The 21704-nt window shown below is 36.2% G+C and overlaps 1 protein-coding gene across 9 annotated transcripts in view; it reads left to right on the top strand.

Moving 5' to 3' along the window:
* Positions 1–21704, top strand: part of TCF12 (transcription factor 12) — a 353080-nt gene that overhangs the window by 308809 nt on the left and 22567 nt on the right. For 5 of the 9 annotated variants that reach the window (XM_034660929.1, XM_019801206.2, XM_034660928.1 and 2 more), the window contains 5 exons: positions 217–281; positions 9345–9423; positions 16195–16268; positions 17277–17348; positions 18087–18293. In XM_034660929.1, the coding sequence (XP_034516820.1) occupies positions 217–281; positions 9345–9423; positions 16195–16268; positions 17277–17348; positions 18087–18293 (497 nt within the window). The remainder of the gene's footprint in view (positions 1–216; positions 282–9344; positions 9424–16194; positions 16269–17276; positions 17349–18086; positions 18294–21704) is intronic. The other 4 variants (XM_034660930.1, XM_011226806.3, XM_034660931.1 and 1 more) reach the window with 1 other exon arrangement.

The following is a 21704-nucleotide window of genomic DNA, read 5'->3' as shown; positions in this document are numbered from 1 at the left end:
AGGAAGAAAAACTGTCTAATTTTCATTAATGTAGAGACTGGTACCAAACCCAACTTTAACTTAGCTTATTAAGTGTAACACATACACAATTGCTGCAGTGGGTGAGATAATGGTAGAGAACACCCTTGAAATCAAGGCAGAATGCTTAAAAAAAAAAAAAAAAAAGCATGCCTGCCTGCTAAAATTCTTGATTTGTTTTCTACCTGAAATATTCAGGAACCAGAGGGACTGCTGCTGGAAGCTCACAGACAGGTGATGCACTTGGAAAGGCTTTGGCATCTGTGAGTATTGATTTTACCTATATAGCTGAATGAATTTTACACTGCTGAACGCAGTGATTCTGTTTTGTGGACAGTACATGTCATAGTTAAAGGGTGTAGTTAAAAAACAATCAACTTCATATCTCCGTTAGAACTATTCTCGGTGGGTATTGATTCTTGCTGCCTTTAAAATAACTCAGAACACCTTTCCACCCCATTCCCACAGGACCTGGCCTTCTAACTTCAATTTAAATAGGTTTTCTATGTAATGGAACAGACGTAGATAGAAAGAAGAGGAATTTGGGGATTTTTAGATCTAAAGCAAAAATTACAGATTAATTAAATTTTTTTATTAGCTTTAAATACATACTTAGTTATTAGCTTTTAAATACATTAGTTATTATTAAATATTAAATATTATTAAATACATTAGTTATTAGCTTTAAATACATACTTAGCCCATTTAAGTAAGTCAAATGGAACCAAGAAAGTCAACTCAGTTATTCTTCTGGTTCACAGAAGAAAGTGCCTTCATAAGAAATTTTTCTAAGGCAGAAAGTATTTTACATATTTTTTAAAATGAAAAAATAATCATCTGTAACTGATACATTCAAGAAATAGAAGCCAGTTTCATTGAAGAACTCATGCTAACATGAGTAAAACTGATTTGAAGGAATCCCATAGTATTTTCTTGAGCAGCTAATTTAGATCACATTAGGATGTTAATGACAAAGCTATGATTGTTTTAGTAGCTGATCCTTAAAACATTAAAACTGAAATCCCTTCTCTCAGAATTCTTTCGGGAGAGCATTTACCAGTAATCACAAAGACTCCAAATCTAATTGTTTAAAAGAGGTACTTCTTGCTTTGTATTTTCTGAATTTTCTCCTTAGGCTTTTCCTTTCTTTTCTTTTTTTCCCCCTTGAATGGTATGCGTCTCAGAATTCCCACAGAGTTGTCGTACATTTTCTATCAAGTACAGTTAACTCTATCAGACACATTTACTGCTATTCCTGGGGAAGGCAGACCACTTAGGGTGTGAGTAGAGGAAGCAGCCATTGAACATTTAAGGAGATAAACCTCTTTGTATATAGTTTCTGTACATAAACCTCTCTCTGTGTCCCAGTACAAGTTTCTTGAGAAATAAAGCCAAGGCAAGCTCATCTACCACATAGTGGAGCACCCCACAAAAAAGTAGAGCTCAGTAAATGTTTGTTGAATTCAGTCTCACATTATATGATAAAAATAGTGAAGATAAGAACAAAGCCCACAAAAATATCAGCTGTAATTTGAATGTTTACTAGGTACTGGGTATTATACTAAGCATTTACGTGCTTTGTTTCATTTAATCCTCAAGAAAACCATGTGAGGTTGGCATTATTATCCTCACATTACAGATGAGGAACTAAAGTTTAAAAGGTTAAGTAACTTCAGCTCAGAAAGATTAAGTAGTTTGTCCTAGGGATCACCAAGCTCGGAAGCGTAAAGCCCGTATATATTAGGTAAGAACCTGGATCCAACTATCTTCACTACTATTTCTCCAGAAAGAGAAATGCTACAGTGACTGTGGTTTTACAGGGTGTTGATGAGGATTAAAGGAAGTGGTCCTACCTTTTCTGGGCTTATTCCCACCTAATGAAGACTACCTGCTTAGAAGTAAAATTATTCTATAATATTATTTTTTTTTTAATTTTATTTTATTATATTGTGTTAATCACCATACAGTACATCCCCAGATTCCGATGTAAAGTTTGATGCTTCATTAGTTGCGTATAACACCCAGTGCACCATGCAATACGTGCCCTCCCTACTACCCATCACCAGGCTATCCCCTTCCCCCACCCCCTCCCCTCTGAAGTCCTCAGTTTGCCTCTCACAGTCCATAGTCTCTCATGTTTCATTCCCCCCTCTGATTACCCCCCTTTTCTTTATCCCTTTCTTCCCCTACCGATCCTCCTAGTTCTTATGTTCCATAGATGAGAGAAATCATATGATAATATTAAATCTGAGTGCCTCTCAGGAATTTGATTGGCTTGCCGTATTTTCTGTTGATTCTGAAAGAATCCAGTAACAGATATTTCACATGTAGGAGGACAAATAACGTTGAACTTTCAATTCTAATCAACTTTAAAAAATACAAACTGCATTTTGGGGGCTTTTTTCTCAAAGCTCTTTTGTTTATTTTATGCAAGGAAAACTTCTGTAAAGGAACCTTGGCAGGTATGCAAGCAAGAATTTGTGATGTTCTCAGTGGTTGTCCTTCAAGCTCCCTTTCAGTTACCCTTCTTGTAGTTCACTGTTTTCCCATATTATGACCAGCATACTCGCCAAACTAGTTGGCATTAGGGAGGAAAAAAATCCAAATTCTCCATGAGCAGAAGCCAGGGAAGAATGTTTAATCTAGTTAGTGGGTGGGCTTTGGTTGTCATGGAAACTCAGCTCTGTCATCCTATGTTGTTACTAGGCAGGAGCAGCCAGGTCATTCCATAAATCATTTCTGTCATAGCTGACGGTGATGCATTCCATCTGCTCCATCACTGCATGCCATAGTCTGCACACTTGAAATCCCTTCCTTCATCCCATCTGCTGCCCCCTCCCCACCAGACACCTCCCCAAAACACATTCTTTCTCTAACTTCCATTACAGACTCACATTCACTTTAGTGCTCACAGAATGTACTGAAAAACAAAAACATTACATGGGGAGTAGGAAGGATTAGAAGACATGAGGAGAAGGAATTTTCTGAGGATTACATTTGAGAATCTAACATGCATATCAGAATTTTATGTTAGGTATCACAGATCTTTGGAAATAGTGACCATGGGTATTCTGAAATTTTAAGTTCTTTAGAATATGACATTTTTAATATAGCATCTAGTTTTAGATGGAGAAAACACTATGCTGTTGTCATTAGAAATTATTTCTAGCTCCCCAGTTGTCTGATACATGTCTCAGAAGGTCTTTCATGTGTGAAACATCACAGGGTACAACCTTTGTTCTTTAGTTTAGGTATTAAAGAGCACACAGAATACTGTGATTAAACATGTAAGGCCAGATAATGCATTTCCAAAGGTTCCTTTATTTTAGGTTTAAGCCGGGATAATTGTGGTCTTAATCTCAGGATAGCTAGAAAGAGAATTGTACATGAAAGTATTTACACAAAGTTCCCAAAGCCCTGTGGATTATGCATTAGTTTAGATAATAAACTAGGGTAGATAGAAGGAAAGGAAAATCTGGGTATTCGTGCCATTTCTAATGTGTTTCCCTGAACATTTGCCAGACAATAACCCTTTAAGATTGTGCCCATGGAGAGTTATATAGAGGAAGAAACATCTGGTTTATTTCAGTGCCTAATACCATATCAAAACACTTGGTCTTTAATTTAGAGGAGATCAAACAAGAGGACTGTTTAACTTTGTTGATTATATCAGACTTCTTTGTGATAATTTATGTTTTGATTTCTACCTCTGAGCAAAGGAGAGAAAGGGAGGGAGAGAAAGAGAGAGAGAGAGAGTGTGTGTGTGTGTGTGTGTGTTTTAATCTGGATAGTTAAATGGTCAGTAGTCTCTAACAAAAGAAAAGAAAATTCAGGGAAGTTGACGTTTAAACGTAATTCATGAAATAAGTTTCTTTGTTCCTTAGACTCAATAACATTAGCATAATAAAGATTAACTGAAATGTGCACTGTAGTGTTTAAAAAATTGGGTTCACAGTTCCAAGGTTGGGCTTGGGAGCCCTTCATTGTTTCTTTTTTGTCTGAGGCCCTTTTCATTAGCTTCTGGCTTATTGGCACCCTGCTGATTGGAATGGACCATGACTGATAGGAGGAGGAGCCTCATTTGTTGCAGTAAAATGAGGCATATTACCGTTTAAGCCTGGCAGAAGGTATTGGGAGTTATTCATCATTGGTCATTTAACAGTATGAGGACCATGGACTGCATGCAGAATGAGTACTTACTTTGTTTATGCTTTACATTCTAAATCACTCCCATCCCCATTTTTTAAGTGACTGACTTTTTTCTTTTCTTTTTTTCTTTCATACATCAGTGTAGGAGTTCTTTAAGGTCAGAAAGTACAAGAAGTAATGAAATCCTGATTTAGAATGTTTTTTGTCAAATAATCTAATTTTAGAATTTCTTAAAGTAACAATTATTTCTGTAGAATAAGTTTAATATGTATGTGGTTTGGTGATAGAGTAAACAAACAGAGGTGAAGTTTAGTGAAATGATCTGTGATCTAAAAGGCTGTATTACCCTGTTTTTTTAATGTTGTGTTGCTCCTCCTCTCCCCACGTACCCATTCTTTTTTTAAAGATTGTATTTGTCAGAAAGAGAGAGAGCACACAAGCAGGGGGAGCGGCGGGCAAAGGGAGAAGCAGTCTCTCCACTGAGCAAGGAGCCTGATGTGGGACTCCATCCCAGGACCCTGGGATCATGACCTGAGCCGAAGGCAGATGCTTAACTGACTGAGCCACCCAGGCGTCCCCCACGTACACATTCTTTTTATAAAGTAAAAGGGACAAGCAAAAGTCCCATAATTTGCCAGGCTATCTGTCAGTTCAGGAAAGGTATTAATAACAATTCTGTCTGTCATCACTTTAATTTGGGGCAAAGGAGAACTAGACAGTGTGATGGGTGAGTGGAGAAAATGCCTTTTATTATACAAATGGAGAAACTGTTTTTGAAAAAAATACCAAAATTATATATTTTTATACTTGATACATTTTATATTTGATATGTGTTTTTACAGTGACTTTTTTAAAGCCCTCATTTGATTGTCTTGATAGTCTGTTTTACACCCTCAAAAGCTCATGCGTGCCTAACAGTGTGGTATGGACAGCTTAATACATCAACACTAATTCTCAGAAATATTCGTGGAGCATCACCATATCATTGCTCTCAAACTAATACCGTAACACTGATTTGTAAATGAATTCACCTTTAGAACAAGATCTTTTAACCCCCGTTGGTATTTCTGTTAGTGAACCCCATTACATAAATACTAAAAAAGACTACCATTTATTGAGTCTTGCTTTTTATCAAAAAGTAGCTATAGCAGATTTCAAGTATAGTTTAGTTACTCCAGTTTTTTTTTAAATAAATATTTAGCACCTACTTGTATAAGACAGTGATAGGTAATGATGGATTCATTGTAGAACATTATAAGGTCTCTGCCTTCAAAGAGCTTAAAATCAAGGAGAGAAGATATGACGGGTATGCAAAAAATGATCATGTGGAACATACTGTGAAGTAAAAGACCCAAGAAAAGTACAGTTATAAAGGAGGTGAAGATGAGTGTAAATGGGGAGGTGACATTTGAGCTGGGCTATCATGTGTTGTAGAATTCCATCAGGGAGAAATTAAGAAATAGGCATTTTGAAAGGACAGGCTATCTTCAGAAAATGAAAAAAATACATCTTTTGTTTGGATTATAGGGTACATAATATTTATAAGTAGGTTATAAGGTAGAAAGATATTTTTGTGACCAGATTATGGAAGACATCAAATGTCATTCTGTTCTATTTAGTAGGCAACAGGAAGTGTACTGCATGGGATTTGACTGTTTAAACCTGGTTAGGGACAATAGCTCAGGCAATTATATATGGGGTAGAAGGAGCAGGGAGTAACTAGAAACATAAAGACTTAAATAATCCATCCATCAGTTCTAGTAAAGTTTTAAAGTAGTGTCACAGCAGTGAGAAAGATGTGTTCCTATCCCAGAAACAGAGAATCACAGGTATTGGAGTCTGTGGTGGGAAGGGTGGAGGGGGGAAGTAGGAGGGGAGAGAGAGAGTAGATTTGGTGACCATGAGAATGCTGGTGCTGAAGTTAGAGGAAACAGAGGAGTAGAGATGGGAAGGGTAGGAAGCTTGGCACAGTGGTATAAAATTTGGCTTGGCATATTGAGCTTGAAGTGAAAGAGTATGTCCAGGTGGAGAAGTCCAGCAAGCAGTAAGTATGAGCATAGAAATGTCAACTTAGTAGTCATTCACAAAGATGTCATGGTTGATACTTTCAGAAATGATATTTCCAAGGGGTAAAACACAGGTAGATAGAAAAGAAAACTGACACTAGAGCTCTGAGGGAAACCTGCATTAAACTGGAATCGTGAAAGAGAAACGGAGCCTAAGTGTTACATCCAGTGATTTAAAAGAAATACTCAAATAGTAGCTTCTCGCAAGGATAGTAATCATTCGTTCCTTCAACAAGTATGTATTTACGAGTGTGGTTGTAGAATCTGAAGCGCCTGCAAATCCTGTGTAATTCAGATTTTGTCTGAAGAAGACCAAGTCCTAGCTCGTCTGGAGCATACATTTTATTGGGGGAAAAGGTAAGAGACAGATAATAAAACAAGTAAACAAGTTTAGACAGTTAAGGAGCAACGTAAGCACTATGAAGAAACACAACAAAACCAGGCAGGTATGACAGAAAGGCAATGCTGTTTCTCCAGTGCTTTGATGCTGTTGATCTTGACAGCTAGTTGGTCTACTTGATGATAAAGTTTTGCATGAACCTGAAACTTTCCTCACTGCTCATCCACCCACCCTCTATGTTACCAACTTTTCCATCCCTCACCAATATTATAGTTAAGAAATATTTCATAAAAATTAGCATCAGTTATTCCTAAAAATGTGACCTTTAGCTCATTTTCACATGTGCATCCTGATTTTTTACAAGGTAACAACTTTAAGACCCAACAGTATTGATCTTAATACAACATACTACCCTCCCTGTTACTAAGTCCTTCCATAACGTCTTTTGAAGTCTCGATAGTTTTGCTTTCCCAAAATGGCTTTTTAACTTGAATATACAACTTCTAGATCTGGCTGTTTGGAGAGAGTTGGTGATTAAAGGCATTTACAATTAGAATTTAGTAACATTATACAAATTGGTGTATTTTCTTTGAGGTAGGTATATCCATTTGTAGTCAAAGGGAAATAGGCTTTCTGGCTGCTTGCAATTCAATTAGTGCTTTCTTCTTTTGAAAAAATAAAAGCTGTTGTGTTTAATGATTATGACTTGTGGAATTTTGTTTTTCATGAGCCTGTCCCAATATCTGGCTTTTTTAGCATATTAGGCTGTCTTTAAAACCAATGCTGAGACTCCCTTGTTTGCCATAATTTGGGCCTCTTTAAATTCATTGGAGCTCTAAGCTTATTCAGAGCAAGGGTATTTCTATTGGATGACTCCTTTCACTCACAAATAGTTTTCCTTTTTAAAATGTTTGACCACAGTTCATCCACATAAGTTGATTTGTCCTCCCTAAGTGCTGAGATGTGAAGGTGGTTTATTATGCTCATTTCTCATAGACTAGAAATAGAATTTCCTAGAGAAAACTTCCTGGGGACTCTTAGTACTTAGATTAAAAAGACTTTTAAAATATTTAATGGCTGATGAGGTAAACTTGTCACTGTTCTCTGTCACTATTTTTTTTTAGCAATTTGAAATAAATACAAAATATTGCAACAAAACTTTTAGTCAAAATACCAAAATTTATGCGTCCAGATGTTATACTCTTTAAAGTGGATCCCCTTAGGAGCTCCCGAGTGGCTCAGTGGGTTAAGCATCCAACTCTTGATTTTAGTTCAGGTCATGATCTCAGGGTGGTGAGATCAAGCACACGTTGACCCCACATAGGGGTTTGTGCTGGGCATGGAGCCTGCTTAAGATTCTCTTCCTCTGCCCCTCTCCACCCCCAATTCGTGCATGTGCTTTCTCTCAATGAATGAATAAAGTGGACCTCTTAGGAGGTGAAATCCACAAATCATTTTGGGAACATTTTCTGAAGGACTTGGCAAGGTTTCTTCCACTTTGCTCAAGGGTAACAAAATACCCTTTGGGAGCAAGTTCAATTTTATATGATACATCATTTGGAGCTAAATTTGTTAAAAATGTAGTTGATCAAACTGAGAACTTTTTAAATGAGAAATAAAGAATAACTTTTAAAAAATTATTTTCTTTGGCGTTTAAAACTTTTTAAAGACTGTTGTCAAATATAGGTTTCCTGAGATAATTATTTTTAATGAGTATCACTTATTTGGATGATGCATTTAAGAAAGATTGTTAAGATTTTATTTATTTATTTGACATGGAGAGATAGCACACAGCAGAGGGAGAGGGAGAAAAAGCCTCTCCACTGAGCAGGGAGCCTGATGTGGGGCTTGATCCCAAGACCCTGGGATCATAACCTGAGCCGAAGGCAGATGCTTAACCAACTGAGCACTCAGGCGCCCCAAGAAAAATTGTTTATTAGATGTGTTAACTGTAGGGGCACCTGGGTGGCCCAGTCGGTTAAGCAACTGCCTTCGGCTCAGGTCATGATCCTGGAGTCCTGGGATCAAGTTCCACATCGGGCTCCCTTCACTAGGGAGTCTACTTCTCCCTCTGACCCTCCCCCCTTTTATGCTGTCTCTCATTCTCTCTGTCTCTCAAATAAATAAATAAAATCTTAAAAAAAAAAAAAAAGGAATTTAGGTCTGTTAACTCTATAGTAATTTCTCTTTTTTGTTCTAACAGAAACCTAAGTAATTTTCCACTGGGATAATTAAGAAATAGATATGATCTATTTTATTCCTCTCATTATTAGAATACATAAGATACTTTTTTTTTAAATAGTCTCTGTGTCCAACGTGGGGCCCAAACTCATGAGAGTCACATGCTCTAGTGATTGAGCCAGCTAGGAGCCTCTAGAATATATATGACACTTTTCCATCCTAGGTTTTTTTTGTTTTTGTTTTTGTTTTTTTTGTCAATGTCCTTTTTTAATTTTTTTAAATATTTTTTTGACAGAGAGAGAGCGTGCACTAGCAAGGGGGAGCAGGAGAGGGAGAAACAGGACCCTGGGATCATGACCTGAGCCGAAGGCAGATGCTTAACTGACTGAACCACTCAAGCACCCTTTAATCCTAGTTTTCAAACTATATATAGCCTTCATGTAATAAAATAGTCCTAAATTGATGAAACCTGTTTTTCACTCTGAGTTTTAGGGGTGGCAACTTAGATTATAAAAATAACTCCATGCAAATGGATTTCTGTTTTTGTTGTTGTCACATATTGATACATGTATATTTTGTTTTCTGGTTAGATTTATTCTCCTGACCATACCAGCAGTAGTTTTCCATCAAATCCATCAACACCAGTTGGATCACCCTCACCTCTCACAGGTAGGCTTCTGTTTTATCTGTTGACTTAAAAACATATATGGGACTGCTCTGAAATATTTGAACTTTGTTTATTTTCCAATAAAATCTAGTAAAAATTCATGAAAAATTATCTGAATTTTGAGAAAACATGTAAACAGAGCCTTCCTCTTGTTCTAGTTGAGATTGAAATATTTGCCAGTTCTGAATTACTCTTTTCAGATTCTTAATTTGGTATAATTTCTAAGAACAGTTGTTATAACAGGATAAAAATAAGGCTAGACAATTGGGATGAAAGCAAAATAGAGAAGGAGATAAATCAAAATTTTTGGTAAGGTAACATAGAAAGTAAACAGAATACCCTATTTAGAAGTTACATGTAACTTCTTTCTTGTTCTCTGCCTTTTCCATGTACCATGTGTAAGACTCAGAAATGAATAAGTTTCTACTAGTTTGTCTTTATTTTTAGGTCCACTAAGTTATTATTTCATATATATAAATTCTTGGGAATAATGTAGCTTTTTGCTAAGGAAAAGAAGTCTGTGAATGGATGAATATTGTTAGTAGAGTTAGAGAACCGTTTTAGATGTATTTTTTTCCTGTTTTTTTCTGCATTTGCTATAACAAGTTCCAGTTACTGTCCTACAGTTTAAACTTGTTGAGGTACAGTTGTTGTTATTGTAAATAGGAATTTTTAGATATTAGGAATAAAAAAAATTATAGGAAAATGCTTACTGTTTATTAAGCAGTAATTTTAAAACTTGAATTATATTTTTCTGAGCACTGTTTGAGAAAAAAACATACTAAAGAAGAAATATATTAATTCTGAGGAAAAGACATTAGGCAACTGGGTAAAAATTGCCTTATTCCTCCAGAATTGATTCTTTTTCTGATCAGGTCATTAATTAAGTCCATGTGGCTTTGCTGTTGTTGAACCTTTTTGCATTGTTGAAGGTTTCTGGTCTGTCAGAGCCCTGGCTATCACCTGTGCTTTGTGACTCTGCTGAGAAGCATTCCAGTGTGGAGATGATGAACTGCTGGCAGCTGCTCTCGGCTCTTAGTGGGTTCTGCCACTGTCTCAGACACCATGGCTTCAGCTGTCTAGTAAAAGTTGAACAGCTGTTCCCCACATAGACAGGACTATGAAAGACCCATTGACTTAAAGTTGTTATTTAACAGAGAGCTGAAATTACAGGAAGAATGATGTAACTTTAACCCTACTCACCCTTCTGGCACAGTTTTACTGAAATTATCAGTGTCATTTTTGCCACGGCCTGTTTCCCTTTCTCATCAGAGATGAGAATATCAGTCCTTACTATGTGTTCCCACCTCCTCACCTCCTCTGCCCAGTGAGCTGTAAAAGTGTCCTTTGGTTTTTATTAATACTGAGTGGGAAGTCAGGGAGCAGAGGAGTTTAGCATTTATGAGGGGACATGACTAAAATGGAGAATCAGAGACTTAGACATTTTTCAAAAAATAATGGTCCAAAGTAAAATGTCACATTTCCTCCTCCGTCTTTGTTTGATGTTGAATAGGTGATATCTTTTTTCCCCCCTTTAATTCAGCTGATTAATGAAAATCTATGGTCTGTTGTAGTGTGTAATGAAGGTATTAATAGGTTCTTTTTCAATTCTGCAGTCATAATCGAAGAAAAATTCTTTCCTTCTTTCATATATTTCTACTGAAACAGCACATCAGACTGATTTTATGCAAGTGCATCTCTCCCATCTCCTCTATCTAGTATTTCCATCCTGTCACCACACACATACATATACACACACCCTAAATTGGCAGAAATGTAAAAGGAGAAGGAAAAAGGAAAGCGCAATGTGATAAATTACTCACAGCGAAGGAAAAATGAAAAAGATGGAGCAAACCAGAGCTTCTATTATAATATGTGGAAATAAGTTAGTACCTTGTATTGTAGTGGCCTGTTATCTAGAGTAAAAAATTTTACCCCACTGTGTGCTCTCTACGCTTGTCCTATTCTCTGTGCCTGAGCATCAGTCAGACTGGCCCAGGCTGTTGAGGATAGATACACAGATGAAGAGCCACATAGGTGTCTCCTAAGGCAACCATCATTCTTGTTTAAGTTGCACTTATTTTCCTTAGGAACTTCTCCGGCCAAGAACATGTATTTCTACCAAGAGTGTGCTTATGAGGAACTTCTGGGATGGTGATACTGTATCAGTCAGGAGGCTTTAGGAGAAACTCGTGTCTTGATTGGCTTTAATTAAATAACAAGGGGAGTGCTTACCTTGTACAACAAGAGGCCGATAGCAGGGCGAGTTCCTGGACCCTGGTATGTCAGAGCTCTTGCTCTGTTACTTTGCAGTTCTTCTCAGGCTGATGGCAAGGTACCATATGTGGACAGTCCGCAGTTCAAGGTACCATGTGTGGACAAAACAGTGTTCGGTAGAAGAAAAAGGACCATCTTTTCCTTGTATTTTAAGAATCTTTTTCAGAAGCTTCTTCAACAGATTGGCCCTCGTGAGTCCTTGGCCAGCATTGGGCCCCTAACACACCTGCTCAAAACAGAGATGGGACTACCATGTTTTATCTTAGACATTAGGATTTACCCCAAGAGCTAAGGATAGAGTTACTCTTTTCTGGTTCACACCAAGAAAGGATAGATACCCCACCCCACTTCTGAACAAAATCAGGGCTCTGGCAGCAAGGTAGAAGAGATGACTATGTCTATTACAGTTGCCGTTTGGGAAAGGACAAGTATTTAAAAGGATGTGTTTACTAAGGGAACTTGGAAAGCAGAGAAGCAAAACCATGTTTTGCCTTTCTTTACCTCTTTCTGGAATATAAATAAAGGTTTAATAATTGCTCAGTAGCAATACTAAGAACATTTACAATAGAAATAGGAAGAGAAGGAAGAAAGGATTCCTTAGTTTGGGCTAGGTTAATCAATGAGATATTAATTCTTATCATCCATCAGTGTGCTGGTGTTAGGCATTTATCTGACTTGAGCAGGTTTTCAGTTTAGCTGAGAAAATAAAAGATAAACATGCATAAAAATACAGCCATCAGATACATTCTAAGCTAGAGTGGTCAGGATAAACTTCATGAAGAGAGCAGGACTTTAAAAGGAGGAGAAGGAGTCTGGGTCTAAAGGGGAGAGTGTAACAAAGATCCAGATGCAAGAAAGCACGTGACTTCTTCATCGAGAGCCATGGGGATGACTGACTATGAACTCTTCACATATGGAAGTATGAAACACTAAGATGCAAAGGTTGGCTGGAGCCAGATTATGGAAAGCAGAGCATTCAGTGCTACATTAAGGATTATCCAACCTTTTCCAAGTAAGAGGGATCTCATGAAAGTTTGAGTTTAAGGTGAGATTACAAAGGGAAGCAACTAACAAAATAAGAAAATGCGTGATAAATGGTCCTAAGAATTTCTTTCACCCATTCAATATGTTGGTATCTAGTCTCTAAATTTATTAACCAGTTAACTTTAAGTTTCACTCAGAGTAAGAGCAGATCAGAAACACTAGGTGGATTTTGGATTTAGTGATCAAAAAAAGCCTGTCCACATTTTCTAGCCAAATAATTCAGTTCTCCTATTCTAATCAGCTAGCTAGCTTGTTTTTTGGAAATGGTCATTACATTTTAATAGCAGGTAAGTTTATTTATAATCCTTCTTGAATAAGAACTAGCTCTTTGGGATGATCCTTATTAAAAGGCCCAGGTAATTATAGAAATTGTTAACTACAAAAACAGTTGAAAGCTTGTGCTTATCTAATAGAAGAAAAGGATAAGCCCCAAGTCAGTAGATATTTCTACACCAGATATCAGGTGACAGGGAAAGAAGACAGGAAATACCCTATTCTCTTCCATATTTGTGTACTAATGCTATAGTTGATGATAACAAGCTAGAGAGATACCAACATCAGCTATAGGATTGACTTCTACTTAACTAACTCCATCTATCCAGTCATCCCGTTTGTGACTAATAGCATGAATCTTTGAAAGGACTAACTGGGGTTCAAGGAACTCTGTCCATGAACTGTAACTTGGCATTTCTATGAAGTTCAAACAGGTATCAGTGATTTAAGCATGTTAATATTCTGTTTTAACCAAGTACGTCACACTGGGGCAGCCCAATTTATAACAAAAACAAAACAGGTTTGAGTGTGTGTGTATTTTTCCAGTTTAATGAATTACATTTTGGATATAGACCTTAGCATGGTTTCTTCATATCACTATCAAAAAATTATAAGTGAAGGTGTTTTCTTACCTAAGTAACTCATTGCACATCTCATTCCTCAGTACTAACCTAGTTGAAGAATCACAACAATGCCTGTTTTGCCAAGCAGATGCATGCTAACAATCCTGAGGTGTTTTATAAAACTTGTATTAATAACCCATACAGATTAAGTAATTTGATGACAGGCTGATCACCCAAAGGGAAATGGGAAAGATGGAGCAAAATGTCTGAAAATAAAATACTGTAAACATTAAAAGAAACTACTTTCAAAATAATTTGGGGTCTTTTTCAAAATGGATTATGATTAACCTCTTATTCACATAAAATTCTTAATTTTCCATCAGTGCTTGGAACACACTAATGCATTAAAATCAGTGGTAGGGTGTGGACTGAACAGAAATGCTGTTTATATGAGTTCTTCAGATAGTCAGTTACTGGGTTTCTCTGGTTGCTGAATTCTACTTGTAACTAGTTGACAAACTTCTGTTTCAATGTGCAATTTTAGATTGTCCATAATTTGTGTAGTTGAATTAGGATTAATTTTGTATGTCTAGCAGGAAACTTTTAATGGTCCTCAAAATATTGTGATTTGCTTACAAGTAAAAAAAAATTGTTAGCTGATGAAGTGTATTAACATGTTTTTTCTTACAATATTAGTGTCTAAATTTTTTCTATGTAGTCACAACAGTATGCATTTAATTGTGAAATACAGTCAGATTAAGAGTCTGTCCAACTTTTCAACTTGCAAAATATGTATGATTGATGGGAATACAATTACTAGGTTATTGGACTAAAGTGAACTATAATAGTTACTATATACCGTAAGTTTTCAGTGTTTTCTAAATGTAGCAAATAATCTGCAACAACAGGCTTGGTGGAACTCGGTTAAAACTTCATTTATCGGTAAATGAAACAAATTGAACCTTCGAGTTCTCCAACTTCGGATTTCTAATATAACTCAGGTTGTCACTGAAGCTTTTATTAAGGACAATAATATCAATTTAATTGAGTGGTTTTCATTATTTTCTCTAAATAATTTATTTCCAAATGCACAATCACGAAATACGATTTTTGATCAGTTGTGTTGTCTTTTTTTTTTTAAGCTATTTTGGCATGACCATTTAAACACTGCATTCTCCCCAATATATGGATGAATTAACCCTTTCATTTTTTATAGTTTTTTCCTTTTTATTTTTTCTACTCTGACCTTCTTTTTTCTCTTTTATGTTATTATACTGCTACTTTTCTGAAGTTGAAGAGTAAACAATGTTTAACAATTCTCGTAATGATATTTTCCAGATTAAATAATGTGTTTTGGTGTAAATTATACTGAGGAAATGTTTAATAGAAAATCTTAAATGTATTTGCAGGCATTTGAAATTGGTGCATTTGTGTCTAACTTAATGGCACAAGTTAATAAGACACTTCAGGAAGCAATTTGGCTTTGTGAATTAAGGCTCATAAACATATTTATACCTTTTAATTCAGAAATGCTGTTTATCCTTGGGGTGCCTAGGTGGCTCAGTCAGTTAAGCATCTGACTCTTGATTTCAGCTCAGTTCTTGATCTCAGGGTCATGAGTTCAAGCCCCATGTTGGGCTCCAGTTTAAAAAAAAAAAAAGAAAGAAAGAAATGCTGTTTATCCTCAGATGTGTTCCCAAAAAGATAATAACAATATTTACAATTCACAATATGGTAATATTTAGATATTATTTGTGATAGCTAACTGAAAGCAACCAAAACATCCAACAGTGAGATAATAATGGTGGCTAAGTAAATTATGATCTAGAGAACCAGGTGAATATTAACATAGTCATTAATAACATTATCGTAAGGACCATGTAAAGCCATGAGCGAGGATCAGAATTTTAAATTACATATATTTTAAGTACATTTTCTTAAGATAATGTGTGCTTATGGACAAAGTGTGAAGAATATGCAAACATAAAAGTAGTTCTGGGGTTTTGTTGTTTATTTATTTTTTGGTTTTGTTTGGTTTTTTGAGGTATAGTTGACACACAGCGTTAACAACAGCACGGTGACTCAGCCACTCTATATGCTGTGCTGCGCGGTGCTCACAAGTTCCGCTACCATCTGTCACCATACAGCACTATTACAATACCACCGACTACATTCTCTGTGCTGTGCCTGCAACCCCAATTTATTCATTCCATAACTGGAAGCCTGCAATTCCCACTCCTTCACCCACTTTTTCCTTCCCCCCACCCCTCCTCCCTCTGCCAACCACCAGTTCTCTGTATTCATGTCTCCGTTTCTGCTTTTTTTGGTTACAGAATAACAGAGGTATTAATAATAACTGATACAAATTTTGAAAAAGAAGTTATTTTTTAAAGTATAGTTTTTTTCCAACTCCCTACACTGTTGTATTAATAGTGAAAAAGTATTTTTTTTAACACGTTGCTCTTACAAGTAGCCAATACTACGCTGAAGACTGAACAAATTGCTTACGTAAGTTTATACACAGCTACAGAATATCGTTACCCTTTCTTTCAGAACATTATCAAGATCATTGAGTTAACCAAGGTATGTGTGTGCTTTTGTGTTTTGTTTTAACAGGTACCAGTCAGTGGCCCAGACCTGGAGGGCAAGCTCCTTCATCCCCAAGCTATGAAAACTCACTGCACTCCCTGGTAAGAGCCTCTTAGGAATATACAGGTCACTTTTATCTGATAGCGCGGAGTACATTTTTTCAGTAAATCTTGAATAACAGTGAAAAAACAGTAGGATAGCATTACACACGAATTCTTTGCTAACAAATGGCCTGATGTAGTTTAACAATATAAGATACACTGGGTGTGCCTTTTGCCATCTGTTCTTTGGGTCCTCAGGCTTCTGGTCTCGGGACAGCTGGTGTTAAAATAAAGTTATGGGATTTTTGCTTGATAAATCTAGAGTTTAATTCTTCTGTACTTTTATGTGTACATGTAAGAGGAAACAAACAAACAAAAAGGCACAGAGACCAAGTAAAAGGAAAAAAATTAGTCCAACAGTGGAAAACGATGTATTTTACTCTTTCTCATGTGACTATTCTGTATATGGTTTATTACATTTCCATTAAAAGTTTAAAATGTAATTATCAATTATATTTTTCATGAAAATGTTATTTCCCATGTTTTCTTTTTTAAAAAAAATGTACTGTGTTAATTGTAAAAGCAAAAATGTTATTTAACAAAACGAATAAGCCAGCAGAATAAAGGAGCCTGTCTAGGTATTGAGCGCGAAGAATTTGTGGTAGAATGTTAACTGCTGTTGCTTTTCAATGCTTAGCACAGAATTACAAAGTATTATAAAAACAAAATAAGGATGACTTGATGGAATGCTAAGTCATGCTATCATTCAGTAATTCCAGGTTGCAAATAGAAAAGTTCTTTTTCTGTGACTAACAACAATTGAAAGGAAAGTCTTCTTCTCTCATATTTTGCAAGCAAATATAAGCAGTGTGTGCTATTTAGGTGCTAACCTTATAACTTTGCTGTTAAATCCCAGCCTTCTCATACCTTAATACAAGTAGATCTTGCAGACCTCCGCGTTAACTTTACTAACATGTTATGCTGACATGCACATCAGCTATTTCCTCATCTCTTTTGGAGTTAATCTTAACCTGTGCTTTGCCTCCTGTTCTGTCTTGACTTTGCCAGAAAAATCGAGTTGAGCAGCAACTTCACGAGCATTTGCAAGATGCAATGTCCTTCTTAAAGGATGTCTGTGAGGTACTATTTCTTTTAGATGGTGCCTTTTTGTGTTTCAATTAGTTATACTTCCTATTATCCATTTAAAATCTACAGACTCCAAAGTCTTTTAAAATCAAACAATGGCCATTTTTGTTTTTGTACAGTATGTAAGAATAGACTTTTGTTCTTTTATGTTATTGAGAATGATTCCTTTTAAAAGAGCTCTACTGGCATGTGCTTTTGATTTTTAAAATTCTAATATGTTTGTGTATGGGACGTGTGTATCCACAGACAATATCATTTCCTCAGTTTTGTGAAAGAGCATATTTGGATGTATTCACCATTTCAGATAGGTATGCTTTATTCACTTAAAACAAAATTACAACTTAAACTTGACGGATTTGAGGACACTTCCCTAAATTGCCCACATTTCACAGATCATTATTAAAGTCCAGGTTATCTTTTTTTTATCACCTGTAATTATCAGACACAGCAGAATAGCCTTCAACTTTTGTAGGAAGGTAAAAGAAATAGCCTCATGGTAGATTGGTAAATAGATTTTTATGAAGCAGTGATTTGATTCTGAAGCTTTGTTAATTTTGCAGTCAACAAATATCCTTTCTTTGATTCTTGATTGTAGTGCAGGTAGTTGCTTTTGAAGCTACTTGATAGTACATTTTACTTGCTGACTTCCATATATCCCAAAGTAGAAAACATAGCAGTTTAATAATTTAACAGATACCAGCAGTAACCTCCATGTCTTTTCAATCCCGACAGCAATCTCGAATGGAGGATCGCTTAGACAGACTGGATGATGCTATCCATGTGCTGCGGAACCATGCTGTGGGACCGTCCACCAGTTTGCCTGCTGGTCACAGTGATATACACAGTTTATTGGGACCATCCCATAATGCACCAATTGGAAGCCTCAATTCAAATTACGGTGGATCAAGCCTTGTTACAAGCAGTCGATCTGCTTCAATGGTAAAATAGTGCTCATTTCTTTTGTAATAACCACTAAAACCTATAGTCCTCAATGTTTTTCATGAAATCTTTGGAAGTGAGGGTCCTTCTTTTTTAAAAACACTTTTTGGACAGGGTCATTGGCTGAGCATTGGCCCTTAAAGTCCTGATATGATCATGTGCAAAGAGCTTAAACTTTCTACAAGATAATTTTAGTTTAAACTTAGATTTTTTTTTCCCCGGATGTGTGGCCAGAACAGTTTTGCCTTGAAATAGTGTGTGGGAAGTCTGAAGAGCAAAAACAGTAAAGCAAGACTGAATTTCAAGGGGTCTGGTCTAGAAAGCCTGTTTAGTATAATTCAGAACCAGCCTTTAAAAGCAGAAGGAATGTGAAATTATTTGTACCAGTCCAAATTTAAGCTTTATTACCAAATAAAGAAAAAAATGGGTAGTTTTAAGAATAGCTGTAATTTAAGTGACAATGAAAGGAAACAGTGTTCAATTAATTTCTGAAGAGACTAAAATAATTTAGTCCATCTTTTCAAAAACATAATTCTTTAGAGAGAAAAAGTAAAATTTTTCAGCAAATCAAAAATTCTGTTGTATGTCCTATGTTATTTTTTGTCCAGATTGTCTCTTAAAGGAATGAAGCTCTTTTTGAACCTGCAGTTTAACTGGTGCCATGTGTTCAAATGTTTATAGCATTGTTTTTAGGATTTATTGCATACTATGAAATATTCTCCTATGAAACAAATTTCTAGCTGTAAGCCATGTGATCAAGGGTAAAATTCACCTATCATCGAAATAATTAGGTGCCCCAAATGCTGAAGGCTTGTGTTCTATAAAATAGGATTGGTTCCAGATTTTCACATTCACATGTCAGACAGCCATTTATATTCATTTTGGAGCAGCTGAAGTAAACATCAAACACGGCTGCCTAGTTTCCTGAGTACAGTGTTTTTGTCAACATGGTGACATTAGATGTCTGCATATCTTAACAACCAGTTTGGGGGGTTTTTTTTCAGTGTCAAAAGATCTTGAAATTCAGGCTCCTTCTAAATTTTTGTTGCTTTCAGGAAGCTAATAAAGTGTGAAAACATTTAAAATTATGAAAGTCATAGAAATATAAGGGGTTATTATCACTGTTAGTAGTAATAATAAAATATCAGTAGTGTAATAAGATAGCATTTGTTGCAAATATAAATGTAGAATGCCAAATAATTATTAATTGTTTTGTTGAAATAACTGCTTATGCTTATTAGGAAGAATGACTTGAAAATCAATCTATTTGCATCCCAGGTTTGTCTGAAGTTATTCCTTCACCTCCTAATCGTTTTTTTAATTCTTCCCTGTTAATAGCTCACTGCTCCTATACAATATTTGATAGAGCTGTGGCTCCTCCCAATTAAATGTAGAGTTTACATAAAATGGAACTCTGTCTTCGGAAGGTTGTTTTTATGAACTTTGCATATGAGTTGGAAAGAGACTTCAAAATCCAGTCCTACAAACCCATGTAGAAATCTGGTGTATTTTAGGACTTGTGGAGGGAAAAATTGTTTCATTAGATATTGCCCTGAAGCCTTTAATTAAAAAAGTAGCTTCCATTATATCCTCTAGGAATATGCTGCCTACTTCAGAGCATCAACAAAAAGGCTGCCAGAAGTATTCTTATTTTAAAAGGGAAAAAAAAAGAAAAGTAGTCTAGAAAAAAGTCTTCTCAGCAGGAGGCGCGTCTGGCTTAGTCTGAGCAGCAGTCTAAGCCCGCGCTGTTGCTCAGCGTGTCTGCCGCGGTCCTCTCTCCAGTTCTTACAACCTTCTTGGAGGACATTGAGCTGGTGAAAGTTGGCCAGACAGCACCTGCTGTTGTATCCACCCCATCCAGACACAGTTGGTAGTGGAGGTGGAGCCACAGATGTTTCTGGCAGCCTTACCCTCAAAATACAAAAGTTATTAACTGATAGAAATAATCTGAAATTGTCAGGTGAGTCACTGTTCATCTCTCATCCTTCTGAAATGAACAGTTTAGCTGTGAGTCCTCACTTCTCAATTTCAGCAGAGAGATCGAAGGATAGAATGAAATGAAGCTCATAGTCAGCTAGTGACTCTCCCAGCTAAGTCTTAGGCATCCCACTGAGGAAGATTCTTATCCTGGTGGCTCTTATGACATCTGAAGAGCCAGGAGCCCCCTGCTTAGACGCCCAGTACCCACCTATAGGAAATCAACTCTTTTCATATTATTGGAAGGTGTATAATTTTGGGGGGGCATATTATTATAGCTCCTACCAGCCAGCTTCAGAGTTAATCTCCTTTTATTATTCCCTCTGGCCCCTCTGTATTCTAACAGATGTTGACTAAGAAATGACACAATTTTACATTCTGGAATCACTTTTCCTTTTTGGTCCTGTTTGACTTTCTGGTAGTTTTTATACTTTTCCTTTTTATTAACATAAATTAGTATTTGTTTTAAATGTGTCTAAAAATGGAGGTTACGTGGCCAAAATTACGAAGTAACTACAGAAATACCAGTTTATCAACAATTTTGTATCATCATGTAGAATTTGTAAGGTCAGTTTCTCTCTAAAATATGTAATTTTGATCATTCCATTTATTTTCTGCAGAGAATAGAATTAATTCTAATAAACAAATACCATTTCAGGAATTCCAGAGAACATTCAAATAAAATTTTTGTTCTCATGGGCATTTACTGTAGGTCACCATCCTAATTGCAGGTTTTAAATATGATACTGCTTTCTCTCCTAGCATTTAGAAGAAAGATCAGCATACTTCTGTAAAAGGCCAGATAAGTGAATATTTTCAGCTTTGAAGGCTGTATGATCTCTGTCACAGCTACTTAACTCTAACATTGTAACATGAAAGCAGCCATAGAGATTATGAAAACAAGTGGGTGTGGCTGTGTTCCAATAAAACTTCATTTATTAAAAAAAAGAAAGAAAGAAAGAAAGAGCTTCTTAATACCAGGACCAGATTTGACCAACAGGCCACACCTTGCCAGTTTTTGAATTAGAACATAAATTAGCTTCCCAGTGCAGGTAACAAGGGTTAGCAAGTTTGGTTTTTTTTCTTTTTCTTGGAGCCTTGTAACTGCTTATTTTTTTAATGATTAGTTTGGGAGTTTTGTTGAAGTAGATGGAGTATTTGATTGAGGTAACCCAGAGTACGCTTAGAGTAGAAGAATAAGAGTTGACGTCAAGATAAAAGTGGTCAAGACAGCTCAACTCGCAGCCTGCAGTGCTATCAAGATTCCTTGTGGAGGAAGGCTACTTAGACAGATTTAATCAAAATAGTGTCCCTTGGTCAGGGAAATAACTTTGTTGATGATAAACTTTCTTTACGTTGTTTTCAGTTGTAAGAAGATTATGTCAGTAAAAGCCATCCATAGCTGATAGTATTGATTTGTGGAAGATCCATCTT

The sequence above is a fragment of the Ailuropoda melanoleuca genome, chromosome 5 (genome assembly GCF_002007445.2).
Source record: "Ailuropoda melanoleuca isolate Jingjing chromosome 5, ASM200744v2, whole genome shotgun sequence".
Classification (NCBI taxonomy): domain Eukaryota; kingdom Metazoa; phylum Chordata; class Mammalia; order Carnivora; family Ursidae; genus Ailuropoda; species Ailuropoda melanoleuca.
Note: the sequence above shows the minus strand (reverse complement) of the source record. Positions and strands in the feature narration are given on the sequence as shown.